Source organism: Ixodes scapularis, unplaced genomic scaffold (assembly GCF_016920785.2).
Source record: "Ixodes scapularis isolate PalLabHiFi unplaced genomic scaffold, ASM1692078v2 PGA_scaffold5__190_contigs__length_132052651, whole genome shotgun sequence".
NCBI lineage: Eukaryota > Metazoa > Arthropoda > Arachnida > Ixodida > Ixodidae > Ixodes > Ixodes scapularis.
The window spans coordinates 98786411-98806511 of record NW_024609880.1 but is presented as its reverse complement, the minus strand read 5'-3'; the positions used below and the strand labels follow the sequence as shown (position 1 = coordinate 98806511).

General features: G+C 45.4%; 2 protein-coding genes across 4 annotated transcripts; one reads left to right on the top strand and one right to left on the bottom strand.

Annotated features, from left to right (window-relative positions):
* Nucleotides 1-207: 207 nt before the first annotated feature.
* On the bottom strand, nucleotides 208-3684 carry LOC8035112 (chondroitin sulfate glucuronyltransferase). Its single transcript, XM_002411040.5, has 2 exons — nucleotides 2585-3684; nucleotides 208-2504 (listed from the first exon to the last, which is right to left on the bottom strand). The coding sequence occupies exons 1-2, from the start codon at nucleotides 3425-3427 to the stop codon at nucleotides 999-1001; spliced, it is 2349 nt and encodes a 782-aa protein (XP_002411085.3). The 5' UTR covers nucleotides 3428-3684; the 3' UTR covers nucleotides 208-998.
* Nucleotides 2994-17803, top strand: LOC8035113 (26S proteasome regulatory subunit 8). 3 transcript variants are annotated; one of them, XM_029967805.4, is made up of 11 exons: nucleotides 2994-3077; nucleotides 4247-4318; nucleotides 4382-4451; nucleotides 5049-5146; nucleotides 5264-5389; nucleotides 5966-6127; nucleotides 7081-7244; nucleotides 8850-9003; nucleotides 10025-10123; nucleotides 12211-12408; nucleotides 17619-17803. In XM_029967805.4, exons 2-11 carry the CDS (start codon nucleotides 4247-4249, stop codon nucleotides 17670-17672), a joined length of 1197 nt encoding a protein of 398 aa, XP_029823665.1. In that variant the 5' UTR covers nucleotides 2994-3077; the 3' UTR covers nucleotides 17673-17803. The 3 variants fall into 3 exon arrangements, with proteins under 3 accessions (XP_029823665.1, XP_029823664.1, XP_040361176.1); XM_029967804.3 differs by lacking the exon at nucleotides 2994-3077 and adding an exon at nucleotides 3733-3852; XM_040505242.2 differs by lacking the exon at nucleotides 2994-3077 and adding an exon at nucleotides 3746-3852 and having other exon boundaries at nucleotides 5049-5389.
* Nucleotides 17804-20101: the final 2298 nt, after the last annotated feature.

Below are 20101 nucleotides of genomic sequence, written 5' to 3'. Positions count from 1 at the left end.
AAAAATCAGTCATATCTAAACGTTTGAGAGAAAAAAAAGTTAACCGGCATGAAAGAGTTCGTGGAAGTCAGGGACGTTTCAATATAATCGCTCTGAGCTTCTCACAAAGTCTCCGATTGAGGTTTGCAATCAAACAAAAAACAAGCGAAAAAAAAAAAAGAAAGAACCTAAACGACTTCTCGTGAGGTGACGTGTGCAGATATTGGGAGCAAGAGAAAGCCAGACTTCATTCTCGACTCTCCGGAAATCCGAGGAAGAAAATAAAAAAGAAAGGCAAGCAAGCGGAAGTGGTTGGCGCCGCGCAAGAATTGCGCTAGGAACGACATAAATAAAATACCAACAGTTTATTTCGTCGCCTGATATCGCTGTGACGTCACAGGAACTCCACAGGGCAGTGATGAATGTCACGAACTTGGATATCAAATGTAAAAAAAGAAAAAAAAGTCATCTTTAAAAAATTGGTACACCCTACACATAAAACAAGGAAAGAAATGCCTTTGGCCCCATACACAACTTGATAGACCTTTGGAATACTTCTACAACGTGAAGACAAGCAATGACGTATTAAAACAGACCATGTGCGTCACCACTGTAAAAGACAAGCTAACAATAAAAACAGGCACAAAAAAAAAAAAAAGAAGAAACGCTGGAGTAAAGACGTATAAAAAGGGAAGCAAGGTGTTTCAACTTTTAACATAAAATAAAAACTGCACCTGGGTTCGGGACAGCTTCTCAAACTCGTCCACAAGGTCGGCAGTTACCCTGTCAGTGGTAATAGGGCGTGGGGCCGTGCAGACCATACAAAAACAAAATAAAAACGTGGGGCAACCCCCTTGTTGCCTTCAAGGCACGATCCAGACGTCTGGCATGCCAGGTGCCCAGCCCTCCAGGAATGCGAGCGTACAAGATGATTAGAGTAGAAGTTCGGGGGATTGCCCTGCCTTTGCAGACAAGTTTGTATGAGGAGAAATTTCTTATCATAGGAACTCACTCTGGCATCAAGAGCTCGGTGGCAGGTCACGGGAAGCTCTTGTTGGCTTCCCTGTCACTTGGGAAAGCAGAAACCTGGCCTGTTGGCCCCGGTTACCGACAGAATTCAGTCTTGAGAGCTTACAGTTCTCAGCTGCCCTTAAGTTGGGTTCACTGTCACAGTTCCTCCAGATGTAGTACAGCCTTAGGTCGGGCTCAACTGCCCTAAGCAGATGAAGCTCTTTGGACACTAAAAACAGTTCCACGATTCCAAAGGTGAGGTCATGGTAGTGGGCAGCCGTCAAGTCAGTGCTGCTGTGGGCAAGAGGCACTTCTTTGGCAATAAGTGCACGGTGATGCCAGTAGTCCGAAACATAAAAGCTAAAATGTTTGAAGTTGTTGCTGTCGAAGAAGCCATTCTCACGTTTCAGCTCGAGGAGCTCGGGCATAGGTGGCTCTTGCTCTGTGATGACTGGATGAAATTGAGTAAAAGGGATGGGCAGAAACACTTGCACACCTGCTATGGTATTCATCCGCACCCGGTTCAAATAGTCCGTCCGGAGTTCCATCCCTGTTTGGCAGAGGAGAACCAGAGAATCCTGAGGAAGCTTCCGCACCACGAGGTCCATGAGTGCAAAGTCCGACGGAATTCGCCGGTCTTTTGGAATCCTGATGCTGATTGTTGCCAGCTTGGCGCTGCTTCTGCGGAAGCGGTTAGAGCTTGACAGTGCAAAGCTTCGAATGTTGCCAAAAGCATCAGGTGTATCCATGGGCTGCAGGAAAGCCAGCAGGAGCATTGTGTTGTCATTCTTCTCCAGACATGTCTTGGCATACTCCTCAATAAAAACGACTACATGATCCAGTTCATTCTCTTTCACGAAGAGAACCATCACCACACGAGTGTGCTCTGTGACATAAGGCATGGGAAGGATCTCCGACTTACCAAGTGGGCGAAGGAACTCCAATGTCTTCTGGAGTTCTGTATTAGAATCCTGGTCCCTAAGTAGCAAGTGCATCATGTAACTGAGACCCCTTGTGGGATCAAACTTTTTGTAACCATCCACAATATTAACAATGGTCAAATTTGTCTTGTAGAGTTTTTTTAAGAACTCTGCAGCAGAATGCTTCAGATCATCAAGGCTGAGTTTTTCAGATCCAGTGATTGGGCTGATGACATCATTGTCATTCTTCCACAGCATGTGGGTGTCATTGAAGTAAATGCAACGAGCAACATCAAATCTGTTAGAAGGCTTCAACGGTGCTTCCACTCCCAATGGCCAGTCCGGCCGACCAGGGAAGTCTTTGGGCATATGAACGGCTACATCGGCAATGAGCTTTTCGGTGAGAGCAATTTGCCTGTGCACTTTTTGTAGGTTGAAGTGGCTGAAGTGATGATGTAACCTGTAGTGGTACTTGAATGACAACACTGGATAAACAGTCACTACCTTGCCAAAGTCCTTCCTGCTCACTAAAGTCGCCGGGTCTGGAACGTAACCCAAGTCCTTCTCGAGGTTGAGGGCATAGTACGCTTGACCCTAGAAGGTGGAGGTAAGAAGGTAAGTAGAAGAATGCTACAGACAAACTCGTTAATGATCTCAATAAACCGTAACAATACCTGGTAGGAATCGCTGCAAGGTACTCCGGACGCCTTGGCGATGCATTCTCCGATGCGGTCGTCGGAGAGTTGGTCCGTGCCATCGATGCAACCATCGAGGCCGGCGACAGCCTTGCGAAAAACGCCATTGCTCAGCAAGATCCCGGCATCGATGTCGCACAGACCCGCGTCGGACGTGCGCCCGATGAACGCGTCTCCGTTGACGCTCACACGAGTCGCCAGTCCCACGAGCTTGTCGCCGTTGACGTAGGTGCTATCTCGCATCAGAAACAAGAAGTCGAAGTCCTTCACCACGTTCTTGGAGGAGAGATGTCGAAGTGCATGCGACGCGAGTGCATCGCAGTTGACGCCGGCAAAGTTCACGACGGACGGCGCGCGCAACGTGGACGGGACCTCCCCATCGGACGTGCAGGAGAAGTAGACTAGTTTGTTGGGGTGCCTGGAGAGCGTCCGGTTCACGGCAGCGCCGAAGGTGTCGATCGTTTCCGGAGACGTGAGCACAGCAACGAGCAGCTTTTCGCGTATTTCTAGCTCCGTGCTGTAGAATCGAGGTCTGATGAGCACCACTTTTTCCGGGCTGTTGGCCTGCGACGTCTTGCGTCTCGCGTCCAAGTGGAGCGCGGGCTCGAAGTCTTCGTCGTCCTCGGGGAACTGTCGTCCCGCCGCCGACAGTACAAGGCCCCGCTGCGCGCTGTAGCCGTCGGTGGGCGTCGATGGTTTCCGCTGCTGGCAGCCCATGAAGGGAACCGCGGTCAGAGAGAGGATCACTCCGAAGCATATTCCGATCGGGACCAGTTTCTTGTGGAGCACAACCCTTGACAACCTCCGCCCGAAGAGTATCATCTGTCCGGTGTGGGAAAAACATCGAACTTTTTCAGAAGTCGCTTCGTTCGGGAACGGTCACCAGTTTGCAAACGTCGTCGACGCGGGATCGTTTCAAAAACGGAGCGGGCATCGAGCGGGAGCACGTCGCCGTCGCGGCACCCTCATTTTTCGACTTCGGCGAACTCCGCCAACTCCGCGAAAGAAATTTGCGCGGATGGTAACTCCCCCACACGAGCTCCAGCGCTCCAATCCAGACAGTTTTTTTTTTTTTTTTTTTCTCATTGATATATATTTTTTTTTTTTTACTTTATTTCATCTCTCTTGCCCTCTGCCGGCGATCTCGCGGGTTACCGTTTCCGTTCCCGTTCGTTGCGTGCGTTTACGAGATTGCAAACATGGCGGCCGTGAGCGTAGCTAAGGCCGCGAACTTGTCTCCCGCAAAAGTACGTAAATAATTTGTATAAACGTTGATGCATTCACCAATTCCAACACTAGCGTAGTTGGAATTCGATGTGTTTTCGTCGCAGTCTTTGTTTTTAAATTATGCTGCTGTCCGTTTCAACAGCGTTCCAGCAATTCCTGCCAGTCATCTCATTGTATGGGTTTTACCGATCCCGATTGAAGGCTCGGAATATTCATCGGTCGACTATATTAACGACATTTAACACGTTATAATTTCGACGGTAACAGTTAAGAAATGCCAGATGCTTTGTTTTGAATTATGCCGCCTCCTACGATCGACAGACAACCAACCTCACTCACGCGAGTCACTGACCTGCGGCCATGGAACCAAGACCTTGTTCCTAAACTCGCTTCATCATTATCCACTCCTTTCAGATGGAAGTCGACGACTCGCCCAAAGGGGACGGTCTGAAGCAGTACTACATAACAAAAATAGAAGAGTTACAGGTAAGCCACTCAAAAGTAGGGCTCTGCTCGGAATTGTCGCTCATGAGCGTCTCCTCTGAACAGCTCGTGGTGTCTGACAAAACCCAAAATCTGAGGCGACTGCAAGCGCAGAGAAATGAGCTTAATGCGAAAGGTAAGCGTGATTACATTGTTTTCAGCTTTCTGGCAGCATAATTCCGCTAACCTTGCAGGTTGATCGTTAATAGAGGCTGGGAGTCGACACAATTTTTAAATTCGTAAACAGGCGAGCAGTACTAGACTCAGATGTTCCCACTAATCGTCGACGCCTGTTATTAGCAAAATATTGTCTGATGCCACTGACAGCCCGTGACGATGGCTCTGCGTTGTTTCTGTATGGGGAAATCCCCATTTAAGTTCATAGCTCTTTTCTCGGGGACGCACTCAAACCTCATTTCTCAATGAGGTTATAAAGTATACACCAATTATTTGAAAAGTGGCCAAAACCGTGATGTTAAATCACATATAGTCACGGGTACACGTTGGGTAAAGGCAATGTAAACATGTTTGTAGCGTGAATCTCATAAACCTTTGGTGTTGTATCGAGCGACCAGATCAGTGCCACCCAAGAGCAGCAAAAAGGGCTGTTATTCACGGGGAAGCTGCTCTTGTGAAGATAAATGCCGCAGCAAGCCTCACGACAATCATTCTATAAGTTTGAAGAGATAACAAGCGCTTTTGAGCGTGATAGATGAGTTTTAATCACTTTTAGTGAGGATGCTTCGTGAAGAGCTGCAGTTGCTTCAGGAGCAGGGCTCGTACGTCGGTGAAGTGGTGAAGCCCATGGACAAGAAAAAAGTGCTAGTGAAGGTAAGAAGTATGCATCGTGAACCGGCTTTTACCTTGGCCGCATCACATTCGGGGTGGGCCAGAGTCGAGCGTTGTTATGCCGCGCCCGCATCAATCTTTGCTCACTTCTCTCCCAAGGTTCACCCCGAAGGCAAGTTTGTGGTTGACATTGACAAGAACATTGACATTGCCAACGTGACGCCTAACAGCAGGGTTGCACTCCGCAACGACAGCTACACCCTCCACAAGATCCTTCCGAACAAGGTCAGTTTACAAGAGCTGCATTTCTGGCATGCACTTAATGATGCTTGTGACTTTGGCAGGAAACTGAGATGATGAAGGCTATAAGGAGGAATGTAGTCCCTACTCCTTAATTTCACTATTACAAATGAAAAGGGCATTCAAAGTAATGGCTATACTTTTTATTGTTTTTATCATACACTTACAGCAAAGTAAAGGAAGTACTGTGACTGTCCTGCTTTGGGTCATTCTGGCAGAGCTATAAGCAAACGAAGCAGAGCAGAGCCAGAGTTATAAGCAAACAAAGTGAAGTGCAGTTAAAACTTCCAATTCCTCAGCATGGTGGGGCATCAGGAGACTAAGCTCAATGTACATTATGTCTGTCCAACTTTATAGGTGGCAGACATTGACTTAAATTGTAGGGCAACTTAGCATTCTCCCACTTGTACCAAATTGGGAGGCTTGTTGCAAGTTAAGCCATTGCCGAGTTTGTCCAACACATACAGAAAGACTTCCTTGGAAGTTAGGGTCATTGACCTGAAGCTCGGGTCATTGGCAAAAGCTGGAGCGTCCCTTCCAACCAAAATCCCCGGGCTGTAGGTGGACCCCCTTGTGAGCCTGATGATGGTGGAGAAGGTGCCGGATTCGACCTACGAGATGGTGGGAGGCCTGGACAAGCAGATCAAGGAGATCAAAGAGGTGATCGAGCTGCCGGTCAAACATCCGGAGCTGTTCGAGGCACTCGGCATTGCACAGCCCAAGGTGGGTGCCCTTTGCTTGCCTTCACCGTTTTTTGAAAGTTTCACCACGAATGCCTTTTGCTGTTCTCTGCATCACGGTGGCGGGATTTAACCAGGTGCTGTGACACCTTATCGCTATATACTCTCTTCACCCCTAAACTGGCAGTGTGTTGGGAACCATGCTCGGGGTCTGACAGGAGTGCGGTCATGTGGCGAAAGGTGGAAGCACAACTTGTCCCACAACTACGTAGCTTCCACTGCACTGTCAGCTTACAGGTGAATGGAAGTATTCGCCCTTTTTTGTTTGGCAACAAACTCTGTGGCACCATCTATTGGGTAGCCCTGGCACACTTCCGGTTCACGTATATTTCCTGATTTTTTACTCATCATTCTTTTATCATAAGAGTGAATTAAGTCTGACAGTGCTATAAGGGGCCATTTCCAGAAGATAGCGTGTATATTTGATTTCGCAAATGCTGCCAAACCCGCTGTCTAATTCAGAACCTAAAGTGGTTGGGGTAGCTATTTGCACACTTCAATATCTCCATTCTGTCTCGATACTGCGCTCTACATTGCTGGTGCGAGTCTCCGGCCGGTATGTTTGCCGCTCCTCTTATTTGGCCCCCACGATTTTCAGCTGTGAAACGCTGTGGTTCGCTGCGCCATTACACCGCGATGACACAGCAGCGGAGGTGGACACCGCAGTCACTCATTCAGCTATAGTTCACTCTTCTACTGAGCAGTGAACAAAAACTTCAGCAGCCACAGGTTGAGATGCCACGACGACTGTGACGCTCGCATTCAGTCTTCACAACCGATTGCCGGGGTTGTGACAACACCCCCAACGTCACGACTGCTCCCGCAGCATCTTGTTGGGGACGCTGCGACACGTTGGCGGCACGCGACGCCAAAATGCGCCGGTGAAAGGCGCCTTCTAGCCGCCGTAGTCTCACGTCGGTCTTGTCCGGTTGTCAGGGTGTGCTGCTGTACGGTCCTCCCGGCACGGGCAAGACGCTGCTGGCGCGTGCGGTGGCTCACCACACGGACTGCACCTTCATCCGCGTCTCCGGCTCGGAGCTGGTGCAGAAGTTCATCGGGGAGGGATCACGCATGGTGCGGGAGCTCTTCGTTATGGCCAGGTGAGGACCCCCTCCCCCCTTTGCTCTGCCTCTTGTAATCGCTTGTTCGGGCGATTTGAAGTATGAATACTCTATTTCATGCATGGTGTACGGTGCTCTCAAAGCCACTATCGCTAGCGTGCGATTTTACCTGGTATCCCTCTTGTGTAAGAGCAGGTGTGCATTAATAGCTAGATAAAGTCACATGCTCACACCAGGAGCATTGTGCACTACATATGAAATAGAATATTGGGGAAATTCATTGGGGTAGTGTGCCGCATTTAAGAATAAGTTGACAGGGAGAACGCTTGTCACGCGTCACAAATGTGCACCCGAGACCCGGGCCCATTCCGATTGTAGCCTTGAGGCCTGAGCCTGTACTTGTGCAGACATTTGACACTATCTGGCAGTGCTGGGGAATCCTCAAATTGTCAGCGAAGGAACATGGGCATAAAATGCTTGTGTGATTCAGCTTAAGGGGGGTCACTGGCTAGAGATTTAGCTTCTGAACTACTCAAGTGATCGGAATGAAATTTGCAGGGGAAATTTAACATCAGATGTAGGTGTACGGTGCAAACTTTCATCTCTTTAGGATAACTTTACATACTTGCACAAGAAAATGTGTCACTCTTCATTAAGAAATCTATGATATGCAAATGAAGCTATTAAGCACCATTTTGACTGCTGGATATGAAGTAGAGAATGTGGAATTTTGGGCTATCTAGTTTTTATAAGTCTAATGTAAGTATTTCAAGAAGAGTGGGTACCTCAAAATATGAGGTGCATATCTGTTTATGTAAATTTTTGAAAACATGTTTTTTTTTTCCTTCAATGAGGACTTTAACTTAAAACAAAATAAAGTAGATAGCCTGGTTCCCCAGTGAATTTATGTACAGAAACATCTTGATTGTGGTATCAAAATACTTCTACCTTCGAACAAAGGATTCCTTTGTACGAAATTTGCAGCAAAAAGCAGAACTGAGAAAAATGCATTCAAACATTCAACTCCTTTACTTTGTTACTGCCTCACAATCTGTTGAAAATATTTTATATCAAAGTAACTATTTGGCATATGGTTATCAAATTTAGTGTCAGGGTGTATAATTAGTTTCTAAAACCAAAAACCTCAAAATTAAAAAATGAATTTCTTTTTTAATATTTTAAATTTAGGCTTGTCCCCCCCTAAATATTTGGGCGTTGAAAAAAATTAGAAAATATGTTACTTTACCACAAGGCTTTTGTGTGCCTGTAGGAAAACGTCTGATAAATTTTTCAATGCACTGAGGTGAAAGAAAATTGTAAGATGTATTAATGCATGATCCAGATGGAACTCAAACATTTATCGGTGCAATAGCGATAATGCTATTGTTCTTCGTGATAACCAGTAAACTTCAGAACCTAGATGAGCCAGGGAATAGGCAAGTCACCTCATCCTAATGCTCTGTCTGCTTATTTATTGCGAAGTTCACGTTTGTTTGTTGTGGCACGGTCTCATGCCTTAGGAACTTGACTGTGCCGAAGTGTGTGTTTTCTTAGTCATTGTTGAGTTCAAGGTTTAGCTCTTGTGGTTCTTATCCCTCTAGAATCGTAATTGAAGATTCTGTTCTTTTACTCGTTCCATATCAGGGAACACGCCCCGTCCATCATCTTCATGGACGAAATCGACTCGATCGGGTCGTCACGTATCGACGCCGGTTCCGGCGGGGACAGCGAGGTTCAGCGGACCATGCTGGAGTTGCTCAACCAGCTGGATGGCTTCGAAGCCACCAAAAACATCAAGGTATGCTGTCCTAAGCGAGGGGGTTGGGAACCTGCTTTAACCTATTGCAGCACCTGCACTCTCCGTAAAAGCATTTGGAAGGGGAGATAGTAACGAAAATGTAATTAGGAAAAAGGGGATAGGCAAACACAAAACTTAAAGCGATACTTCAACGAAATTTGAAATATACCCGTCGTGTTCAGGAAAAGGCTGAATATGATCCACAAGATCTGTAAATGACAATCGCACGTTTGTATTTTGAGCCTGTTGGCTGTATTTTTTATAAACGGCAAACGCTTGGAGAGCAGCCAGCGGAGAGCACGTCACATGCGGCGCAATCGTGATATAGTTTGTCTCGGCATGAGCGAAGCTGCGGCGAAGCTGGCGTTGTTAGGATGCCCTAGCCGTTCCAGCCACTGAAGCGGTGGAAGCATGCCAGCAATCGGGGCACCGCAGCTAACGATTAGCAAAGCTGCTCTTTGCTAATCGTTTACTTTGCTTTAAAATTCCTTTTCATGTCTTTTTTTAACAAGATATTGGTGTGTCCGATGGGATACTGCTCCTTTGAACACGTATAGACCAAAAAAATAAGCGCCGAAATTTCGTTGTAGTATCCCTTTAAAATGTGGCTAAAAGTTTATTAAACCCAATCATCCTCAAATAGGCCCAAGACCCTAATAGAAGTACATATCTAGCTTTAAACAGAACAAAAGAATCAGCAAAACCACTGCAAACTACTAACAAAGGAACGGTGACAGGCTATTGAACACAAAGAAAAAGGGAAACATTGCTTGACACACCAACATACTCACTTGCTCGAGAGAACATAGTTCTCAAAGTCCTTGGTCACAGAGGCATCAAGAATGCCATGCCGACTGCAACTATAGTGAAGTCTACGAAATTTGCCCATGGGCTGCTGTTGTTGCGAATATGGTATAAGAGATGCATGATGGGGACATTTCAAGTTTCAGTTTTATGTCTTCCACGTATGTAACTGCTACGGGGTTGCTAGAACGCATATTTTGCTTCCTGTGCATACCAGGTGATCATGGCCACTAACCGCATTGACATCCTGGACCCTGCCCTTCTGAGGCCCGGCAGGATTGACCGCAAGATCGAGTTCCCGCCTCCGAATGAAGAGGTTTGTTACTGCATGTCTTGTCATGCACTTGTCATGCTGCCTTTTTTGCCAAGCATGTAGAGCTACGCATGTACTGCGTAGCTCTGCATGCGTGTTGGGCCTCCTCGGCCAATGGCTGAGGGGTTAGATCCAGTTTACCGGGATTCAGTTTGGATGGATGTTGCGTTTTTCAGCAGACCCTACCAGAAAAGCATAATATTTAGAGCACTGCACGGACTTGGGCTGCCCGAAGGCCTGCGGGTTGGGCCGGGCCAGGCGGTTTTTTGGTGGGTTTGGGCCGGACCCGGGCTTTTATCTGCTGGCCTGGGTAAGGCTCGGGCTTTTGAGCGCGGGCTCAGGCTGAGCTCGGGCCAGCACCTTTGGTGGGCCTGAATTGGACTCGGGACTGTGAACTGTGCCCGATCCAGGACCGCCATTGAGTGACTAGGTCTGGTTTCAGTGTGGAACTAATTTGTCTCATCTTCATTAAACTCGTTCAACTTTTTCTGGTAACAAAGAAAACACGGGATAGCTTTACTACACTGCCTATATTCACCAATATTCACTTAGAACTGCGTCTGGGTGGTGAGAGAAATTAAATGTAATTATATATGCAGTCATCATTTATTTTTTTAGAAATTATGGCACTCTGTAGATTGATGGATTAATACACGGCAAGCATAGCACGTTGATATGATAAGTATGAAGGCCCGTTCACGCTCTTGCGACTGCTTGCGACCTCTTAAACCTGGGTTCCTTAAAACTTCTTAAACCAGAGAACACACTGGCGCCATCTATTGGGAAGCAGTGTAAACTCGGCAGTCCGGCATATTTTTTTTTATTTCTCGCGCAATATCCTTTCTTTTTTGGCTCGAAAAACTTTTGTCAATGTTATAAACGAGCCTTTCTATGGGTATTACGCACATTTGACCTCGGAAATCCCGCAAAACCCTCGCTTTTGTGAAATGCAGTTCTAGGGTCACCGCATAGATGGCACCACAATGGCAGTGTGTTCCCTCATTCTAGAAACATTTAAGAAGTTGTAAGAGATCTCGTCTCTCTCAGTCGTACTCGGTCGCAAGAGTGTGAACGGGCCTTAATATGTCTTGGCCAGTGGCGTCTGAAGTATTTCAGGGCGGGAGGAGGGGACGGGATGGGGATGGGGATGAAACAGCTAGGACAATATGGATGTATAAAATCGAAACACTTACAAACGTTTATTTAGAACAAATATATATGTCCTTCTGCTTTTTGGGCATTGCTGATGTTATGTTTCTCCCATGTTGATGTCTTAAAACAGCATGAAATAAGGAGCTTGATGGTGCCCAAAACTGACCAGAGAGTGCCCGTTTTCTAACCATGTACCCTCGAAACAAGAATTCGGAAAAAGCTCAATTTCCGCGAGAACTTCATTTTCGCAAATTTTGGGATTTTAAAATATCCGCAAATAATCGAGTCTTCCAATAATGAATCCCATTGTGATGAATATTTAGCGCGCCACTCCGAATCTGAAAAATTCATGCTTGCAAAATATCTTAAAAATTGGCACTGGGAAATGTGCAGACTATCGAGCTTGCGAGCCGCCATTACTAAAAAAATGTCTGGAGGGACAATCGCAACTCCCCCCTTCCCCCCCCTGCCCCCTCTTGTTCAAACACCACTGCTCTCGGCTGCATCGCAAGCCGGCACATATCGAGTTCTCACCTTGCTCCCTAAGTGCACCCTCTATACTAAGTGCAGCATATTGTCCTCTACAACATCGTCCCTGGCAATTCTACAGATTAATGTAACAATTCTACAGATTAATGTCAGCTCGCTCTCGGAACATTCTACACCGAATATTTGAGATACCGAGTGCAGTAGATAGGGAGCCGAGCGTGGCTTTGCCGACTGACTCTCGGCGCTAGCCAGCCAACACGCCGATACCACGACACTCGCTGCTGCTTTCTCAACATTCATTCTTTCTTTTGTTTCGGGCATAAGTTCGCCAACTAAACCTTTATTTTTAGTTTACGCTCGTCGAGCCTTTTCTATCCGTGACAATTTTTATTTTGCCATTTAGTGCACGGCAAAGGCGTCTGCAACCGGGCCTTCTCGTTCCTCTGCAGGCTCGCCTGGACATCCTGCGCATCCACTCGCGCAAGATGAACCTGACCCGCGGCATCAACCTGCGCAAGATTGCCGAGATGATGCCCGGGGCCTCCGGCGCCGAAGTCAAGGGGGTCTGCACCGAGGCCGGCATGTACGCTCTGCGCGAGAGGCGTGTCCACGTCACCCAGGAAGACTTCGAGATGGCAGTGGCTAAGGTGCGCCCCTGTCCAAAGTCTCGGGCACTTTCTTGTCACCAGGAAAAGAAGCGCCTTTACCTTGTTACTTGCATTCCTCAACTCATCCGCTCAAAAAGCCCCTGCAGAAGTTTTGGGTGTTCCACCTGGGGGCCTCACTACACACTCTCCCAGCACGTCACCCACCCTCTTATGATTCCACCACTCACGTTTAACTCTTTATGTGGTCTTAAAGTCCCACAACTGTTTCTATTCATAATGAGTCGATTATCATAGTTATTACAAAGTTATTTATTTATTGACTCATTTAAACGGATACCTACAGCACTATGAGACATTACAGTAGGTTACAATCTAGAATGGCAAGTCCTCGCTGTCAATATCGATGCTTTGAAACACTTCATCTTCTCCGATTTACGAGATCAAGAAAATCATTATAGTAGACATCCTGTTTTGTGCGTGTGACCCCCAACTCAGGTTCTTCAAATCTGAGTGCACTCAGAAAACGTTTTTGCAGCGCACAGACTTCAAAAGTGTAGGTTTAATTCTCGCGTCGCTTGACGCTAGTACTTAACTTAAACAGAGAGAGATTTTTCAAAGCAGTGCCTCATAAAACTCTGAGCCTAATAGAGACATGCTTACGTTCATGGGTCCATTTGAACCAGAGTGTCGAACCGATATTTTTATCGGTTCGGTTCGGGTTCGGGTTCACGGCTTTCGGTTCAGTTCCGGTTCAGTTCCGGGGCGCAAAAAATAACGGTTCAAACCGGTTCGAACCGGTTTGAACCGCTAAATTGAGAATATATTTTCCGAGTTGTTCTGTCAATAGGCACTATTTAGGCCGTGAAACTAACTGCTGTAAACGATCTGATTTTTGCGAGGACCTATTCTTGAGAATTTCGCGAATCGTATACAATTCGCGAAAAATGGGTCCCACGAACAATTTCGGTAAAATGTAAACAGATTGAAATTTATATTGAGATTCCACCGCGGTCGAGAAAATTACAACCCGCGAATTATTCCAAAACTTCAGCTTTGACCTAAATCGCGAAATATTGAGCCCATGAAAAGTAAGTCGTTTACAGTATATAGTTTTCTTTTTTTATCGTTTGTTCAATCCAGTTTTATTTTCAGGTACCAAAATTATAAAATTCTGTTATTTATTCCTACAGAACAAGAAAAGAAAATCTACATTAACATACAAAACGTCGAGTTTATACGACTCAACATCCCTTCGTTTACCAGAGTCACATACATTGTACCTGAATCGAAATGTTTTCGCGAAGTGAAGTAGGTTGCCTAAAATACCCGTGATTGGTACAACTTTGTATCGCAGTATCAGATGTTGAATCGTGGTTTTGCCCTTGAACTAAGGAATTAATTACAGTGAATAAAATCATGAAATGGGCACCTCGTCGCCATATATACCATAAAATGTGTTTTACGGAATACGTTTCACAATATATATATATATGATGACGAGACGACTGAGCTTAAGGCAATATAATTTTCAAAATGTCACGAAAGTAACGGGACAAGTCCTTCCAGTCTATATTTTATAGAAACACTAAGCGACAATCGCAATGCTTGTTTTTCTAACTATAGCATTGTTTGCTCTCAGCACCATGATGCGGGCGACGAATCATGCGAAAAGGAGTGGCTGATATTGTTCACTCTAATCTATGAGCACCTTCGTACTGAGATCGAATCTGACCTAAAACAGTGCTTACCCATGTGTACATTTTCTTATATTGGATACACTGGCATAGCCTGGATGTTGAGGTTTGCTCTTGACGAAATGCCGGTCAATTTAATTTGCAAATGAGCATCACCCTCGCTAATTGATGATTTTTGTTAAATAGAACAAAGTGGTATTTCGTGCTCTACTCAATTCGGACGCTACTTAATCGGACACTTTCTGAGAGTTTAAGTGTGCAATCGTCATAGTTCCACCATTCGTTCCAGTAAAAAAACGCGATAATAAAAACACATAAAAAAGGCGATAATAAACTTCTATATATTTGAGAAGTTATATATGCGTGAGGAACATATAGGTATTTAAATTAGCTTCAAAATAAAAAAAATTATTTAAAGCTTTCCCAAATCACCTATAACGTGTCTATAGAGGATAAAAGCGCCGAAAAAGATTTGCAGAACATCTTTCTGATAATTTAAAGGTGCATTTACTTATATATCTTTGAGGTGAGGATCTTCTATTTATGCTGCCAAATATTCAGACAGGAATTAAGTATATTTTTATTATCATCAATAAATTTGACTTTATAAAGTTCACTTAACCGCCTGAGACCGACACGGAAGGACGATACTCGAAAATACGCCAGCTGTTGAGTCTTCTGCAACCTGCTTTTGTTAGCTGTTTTGCAGTGTAAAATACTGGGTTGCAGGGTATGCCAAAAAACACTGTGGTCACATGATATATCGGAAGGCAAATACACGAAATGGGCAGAAATAAAAAGATGACACGCAATTTTTTTCTAAATAATCCCTTACACAACTTTTTACTACAAAAAGAGATGCATAGAAATGCATAAAATGATATTCCTAATTAAACATAAATTGCGTGCAGGGTAAAAGAAGATTTTAAAAATCCTAATATAAATCACTTTTGGGCATCAGCTTACCTCAGCTCGAAACGTCACGAGATACTACCTCGGGAGGCTAATGTTATCTTAGGTTTTACGTGCACTTGTTTTGGGACCTTACTTCACGACTCTGTTCTTTATCAGTCATGTGCTCCAACATCTCATTAGGCTGCCGTATATCATCGCGAGACTGCTATAAATACTACACAACTTTACACCTTGGACGTCTACTGCTGGTGTTGCGAACGTCGCACTTCACCCGAAAGCTGAAGTATTTAACATGGTTTGCACGTGACGTAATCGCACTAGATAGTGGTTGTCATTGCGAGTTGTTCTTGCTGAGAATATCAATCCGGTGGGGCAAAATTCACGCTGCGAAAGTTTCGCGCTCAGTGCAAGCTGTGTATTTGAGAGGCACACATTTTTCTTGTTGGTGCATCGTCGTTAGGCACGGCGCGAGTAACTCGCACGACGAAAACGTGCTTTCTGGCAAGAGTGTTTTTACAAATAAAAGTTTTACCAACTACCCATCTGTCACTACCGTTTCCAGGCCACGCTTTGTAGTCTGCGCCGAAAATGCGGGGCAGAAGAATCTTTACGACACAGTATGCTTTAAAACTACCCCCCTCCCCACTCCCTTTTTTTTTTTTTTTAGTTGCTCCTCAAGATACTTTGTGTTCCTCAGGGATTGCCTGCTCCGTATTGATGGTGTTCACTCGACAATTATATTTGTGTCACTTGTTAACAATAATTCTTCCTTGCTTTTACTTTGCACCACACTGTGAAGTTTAAACAAAATACAGGGCGGTCGAAACTTGGAGAACTTGAGAACGACACTCCTGTGAGACTTAGAGTGGCTGCTATCCCCCTGAGGCCACTAGGATCTTTCTTTTCAAGTATCCCTCCCGTACACACTAATAGTTTCATGTAACGTCGGACTAATACATCACATTTAGACCCTTTAACACTTCTATTCTCGGGACAACTTTTTGAGGCAGTTCAGCAATAACGAAAACATGTTTGGGAGCCTCAAAGGTGTGCATACATGTAAAATGGGTCGTGCGGCATTTTTTTTTTACCTTAAGTTCAATAAATACCGCTAAGATGTAATCCCTGACGTTGATAACTTACAAAAGCATCCATTAGTTTGCCCCTCCGCGAAATGGCAGACAGTCGAAAGAAAGAAATGAAATTGCTTTCTCCTCCTCAACTCGCAATTAGAACTATCAGCCACGTGATCTGATCCTAATATACACACCGTCAGTGTCTATCATAGTCATACGCGGGGTTGGCAAAGCAGAGAGCATGGGCTGATCTTCAGATATAGTTTTAGTTGGGCTACAATGCCCGAGCCCAACTAAAGCGACAAACAGAAACAAACGACAGCGGCCAGCCTTAAACCAGAGTATTTCGCGATTTGACAGGCTTCGTAGAATAAAGAAGGCTATGCTCAAACACGAGTATCATGCACACGATGGTACCAGTTGCAGGCTTGTAAACACTCGTGCAAACTTCGCGAGCACCGAACAACTCAAAGCCGTATAAAGGTACCATCGCGAACATACTGCATGTGTCTGAGGCTTGTCGCTGTCGTTTGTTTCTGTTTCTAGTTCTACTGGGACTCGGGCCCATCATAATCTTTGAGTTGAACACGAGCCGTCACCCGAATGTTTGGGGATGCTGGTTGTCATGAACCAGAGCATTCAACTCGGGATCATGACAATCGGGTGCATCATGGTGTCACGTGACTCTCAGTGCGAAGTTATGATGTCATGTGACGTCACGGTATCAACAACGTTAATAGATCTAGCGACTTCCTTAATTTGAATCTACGCGGTGAGTCACGTGACGTCACGGGGTCACGTGATGTGACATTACTTGGGAGCATATCTTGACATCATGACGTCACGTGACGATGTGACACATGGCTAATCACAGTGCCAATAAGAAAGCGCCGCAGAAAACCAGGATTTATTATACATTGCAATTCTGTATATGACGATTTGATCAATATAGAAATACAGCTGCCAGTTTTTTTATTCCCAAATAATAAATTTGTAATACTAACAAACAAAAAAATACCGCGAACCGTTTTGAACCGGTTACCGTTATATTTTTTTCCGGTTCAGTTCCAGTTCAGTTCCAAGATGGCGGCGAATATTTCGGTTCGGTTCAGTTCCGGTTCGGCTAAAAATAACGGTTCTGTTCCGGTTTTCGGTTCGGTTCGGTTCCGGTTCGACACCCTGATTTGAACACATAAAACAAACTACTCATGCAGATTAGAGCTTCCTAAAGGCTCGTCGTGGTATAGCAATGCGAAGCCTATATTTAGACGATGACCCAGCCTTATAGGGTGAATTTCGCGTAAAAGAGAAAATATCTACCCTTCCAACATTTTGTAGGCAACGAGAGGGAAAATAAATTAAGTTAAAATATTCCCATTTCATTTTAAGGGTATGTAAATAGCATATTTGAGGGGGCCAACAGGAATCTTTTTTTGTAAGCTTCGAACTTCACCTCACTGTCAGTGGTATGCCATGATTGCAACTTGATTACTATTAATTTTGTTTTTTTTTAAACATTAATTGGGACTTGAAACCTAAGGCTATCTCACTTTCTCGTTTTCAGGTCATGCAAAAGGATGCAGAAAAGAACATGTCTATCAAGAAGTTGTGGAAGTGAGGCAGGGAACCTGTACATAAGAAGACTTGCTGTGCTGCAGGTAACCTCTGCGGGGGCCCTGTTGGAAGTAATGCTTCGCACACTGCCTGCATACCAGTGGTTAAAATAAAAGTGTGGCCATGTCTCTTCCATGTCCTGCTTCCAGATCATTTGGTGCAAAGTGGTAGTAGGACACCTGCTTCGATGTAAAGCTCTCAAATGTTGTCCTGCTCAAATCAGTATTGAATCCAAGGTTGTTTAAAGCAGGAGAGAGGATTCAGTGTCGACAAACACTCTGAGTAGTCAAAGGGCAGCATGTATCATGAGGCTGCCGATCGACTTTGCCGTTGGAACTTTTAGAACTTTGCCAGACGTTCTTTTCTCTTCCAAGCAGCAAAGATCTCGCTGAAAGGCATGTGGGAGCACAAGTTGACTTCGTAAATGGTGCCTACGTGTTCCTCTTGTGTTTGGGTGCACCAGTTTTAACGTTTTAGGTTTTCTGCAGTTATTAATGCGAAAGCATTAACTGCCCCATGGAGCTAGCCGACGTCATCAGTTTGAAGCGCGGACACGGCACCTAGTTTTCCTGATCCCAAAAGGTCCTATTGGCTGGCGCGCGGCGACGAAGCTCCCATTGGCTGCTGCGTGCGTCAGTTTCAACGACTGCCGCCTGATGGCACTGCATGTCCGTGCCGCCAGTGTGCCGATAAAACTAACCGCCGCAACCCCACGCCACTACGGGCCCCGCGCCAGTTAAAACGGACATGTTGGTGCACGCTCGGAGGTTTCTGCTCGTCTCTGACCAACATGCCGTCGCCTCCATCATTCACATCGTCGGCGGTGCTTCTGCTTGTCTCGCCGCCGACAAGCATGGCACCGCCTCTAGCATCCACATCGTCGCCGGTGCTTCTGCCACAACTCGAAAACATTACTTGCGCCACAAAACTCTGCGGATCACTCTGCGGCGTTTCATTGGCTATTCATGCTTTCGCATTCACAGCTCGTAAGAAATGCTTAGGTGTCTTCCAACTTTTTATTTGTTGCATTATTTGTGTCATGAGCATTTCTTTCACTGTATTAGAGTCGTGACGTAGGCGAGTTGGTTCATGATAACCGTGCTGTTTATTTAACATTTTTTCACTGTGTCTGGTATATCTATTTTCCATGCGCATTAATCTGGTACCTAGAAGTGCTACAGAATCTCGCATAAAGTAGCAAATAGCAGTGCTCAGAAGCAATCAAATACTCACTAGAGTGAACTTAAAAAATGTGCCCTCTGTCTGGCTACCATGAGCATTTCAGATTTTATATTCTCAGAATTGTAAAACTACCAGGGCTATATCCATGTCATCCAGGGCCCTTAGCCTTAATTGTTAGGGAGAGTGGCAGCCACTTGCCAACAAACCTTTTGCAAAAAGAGTTCTGTGCATGCCTTCATTCTCATCTGCTGCAAAAGCTTGAATTTTGGGCAATGGACAGAAGTCCTCTAGCGTTGTCCAAATAGGACGTGCTTTCTGCAGATGCAGCATTCACTCTATTGGGAGCAGAGATTTCCCTCCAATTCCAATCTGCTTTGGCAGGTTTTTTTTTTGCCAGGGGGAAAGCTTGCTTACTTACGTCATTGGACAGAGGCTTGAACCGTTGGTTTGGAGAGCCATTTGTATGCACTGCTGGCCGTCGTCAAGGCCTCTGCTATTGTTTTGGCTCCCAATCTCCCAAAAACAAGAGAAAGTGGAGGAGTCGACAGTGAGAAGGCAAGGAGGAAAGCTGTGCTGTTTGCGTGGTTGATCTCCTCCCTGAAAACGTATCTGCGCGTCGGAACTTTCAGAGCACGAGCATTTTAGTCCCAGTTTGGACAGCCATTGAGGGATATGGACTACCTCTCCCGCCCCCTCCTCTGCATCTCGTGCGTAGCCGTTTTTTTTTTCTTTTTCAAATGAGTGCCACGTTATTACGCACAACAGTCTTCTAGGAAAAGAATGGTCATCCCGTCAGCCACTAGAGAACTTAAGGGAATTCTTTTGCAATCCCTGTGAATCAAGTCGACACCCGGTATCATTGCTGTACGACACACCCACAGTCAGTTCTCACTTGCGTCGCTTCGACTGCAGAATTGCCAAGCATAAAGAAGCTGGAAGTTTGGATGAAATGCTTTGCAAGAATCATTTCACTTCAATTAAAGATTAAAGTGAGACGAGAACAAACTCCCAGCACTTAACTTGGGCTTCTCACCTAGAAGCCAGTTGGTACAAGCCACTGCCCCATTAAAAGGGCTGAGCCGTATGCGTCTATCTACTCGTTCATCTGACCCCACCAAGTGTAGTTTGTATGGCGACCACTTGGTGTCATCTATGCCGAAAAGATCCATTTGGGAAAAGAAACCAAAAACCTGTCATCAGCTTGGTGCGCCATTTGAACTTGCTTTTTTCAAGGCACGAAAAAAGTGTGTC

Excerpts from the sequence above, each read along its gene's own strand:
- LOC8035112 (XM_002411040.5), bottom strand. The coding sequence starts at position 3,427 with ATGATACTCTTCGGGCGGAGGTTGTCAAGGGTTGTGCTCCACAAGAAA. Across the intron at positions 2,505-2,584 it reads CTTGCAGCGATTCCTACCAG|GGTCAAGCGTACTATGCCCT; the intron begins GTATTGTTACGG and ends TCCACCTTCTAG.
- LOC8035113 (XM_040505242.2), top strand. The coding sequence starts at position 3,805 with ATGGCGGCCGTGAGCGTAGCTAAGGCCGCGAACTTGTCTCCCGCAAAA. Across the intron at positions 4,452-5,048 it reads AAATGAGCTTAATGCGAAAG|TGAGGATGCTTCGTGAAGAG; the intron begins GTAAGCGTGATT and ends AATCACTTTTAG. Across the intron at positions 5,390-5,965 it reads ACAAGATCCTTCCGAACAAG|GTGGACCCCCTTGTGAGCCT; the intron begins GTCAGTTTACAA and ends CCCGGGCTGTAG.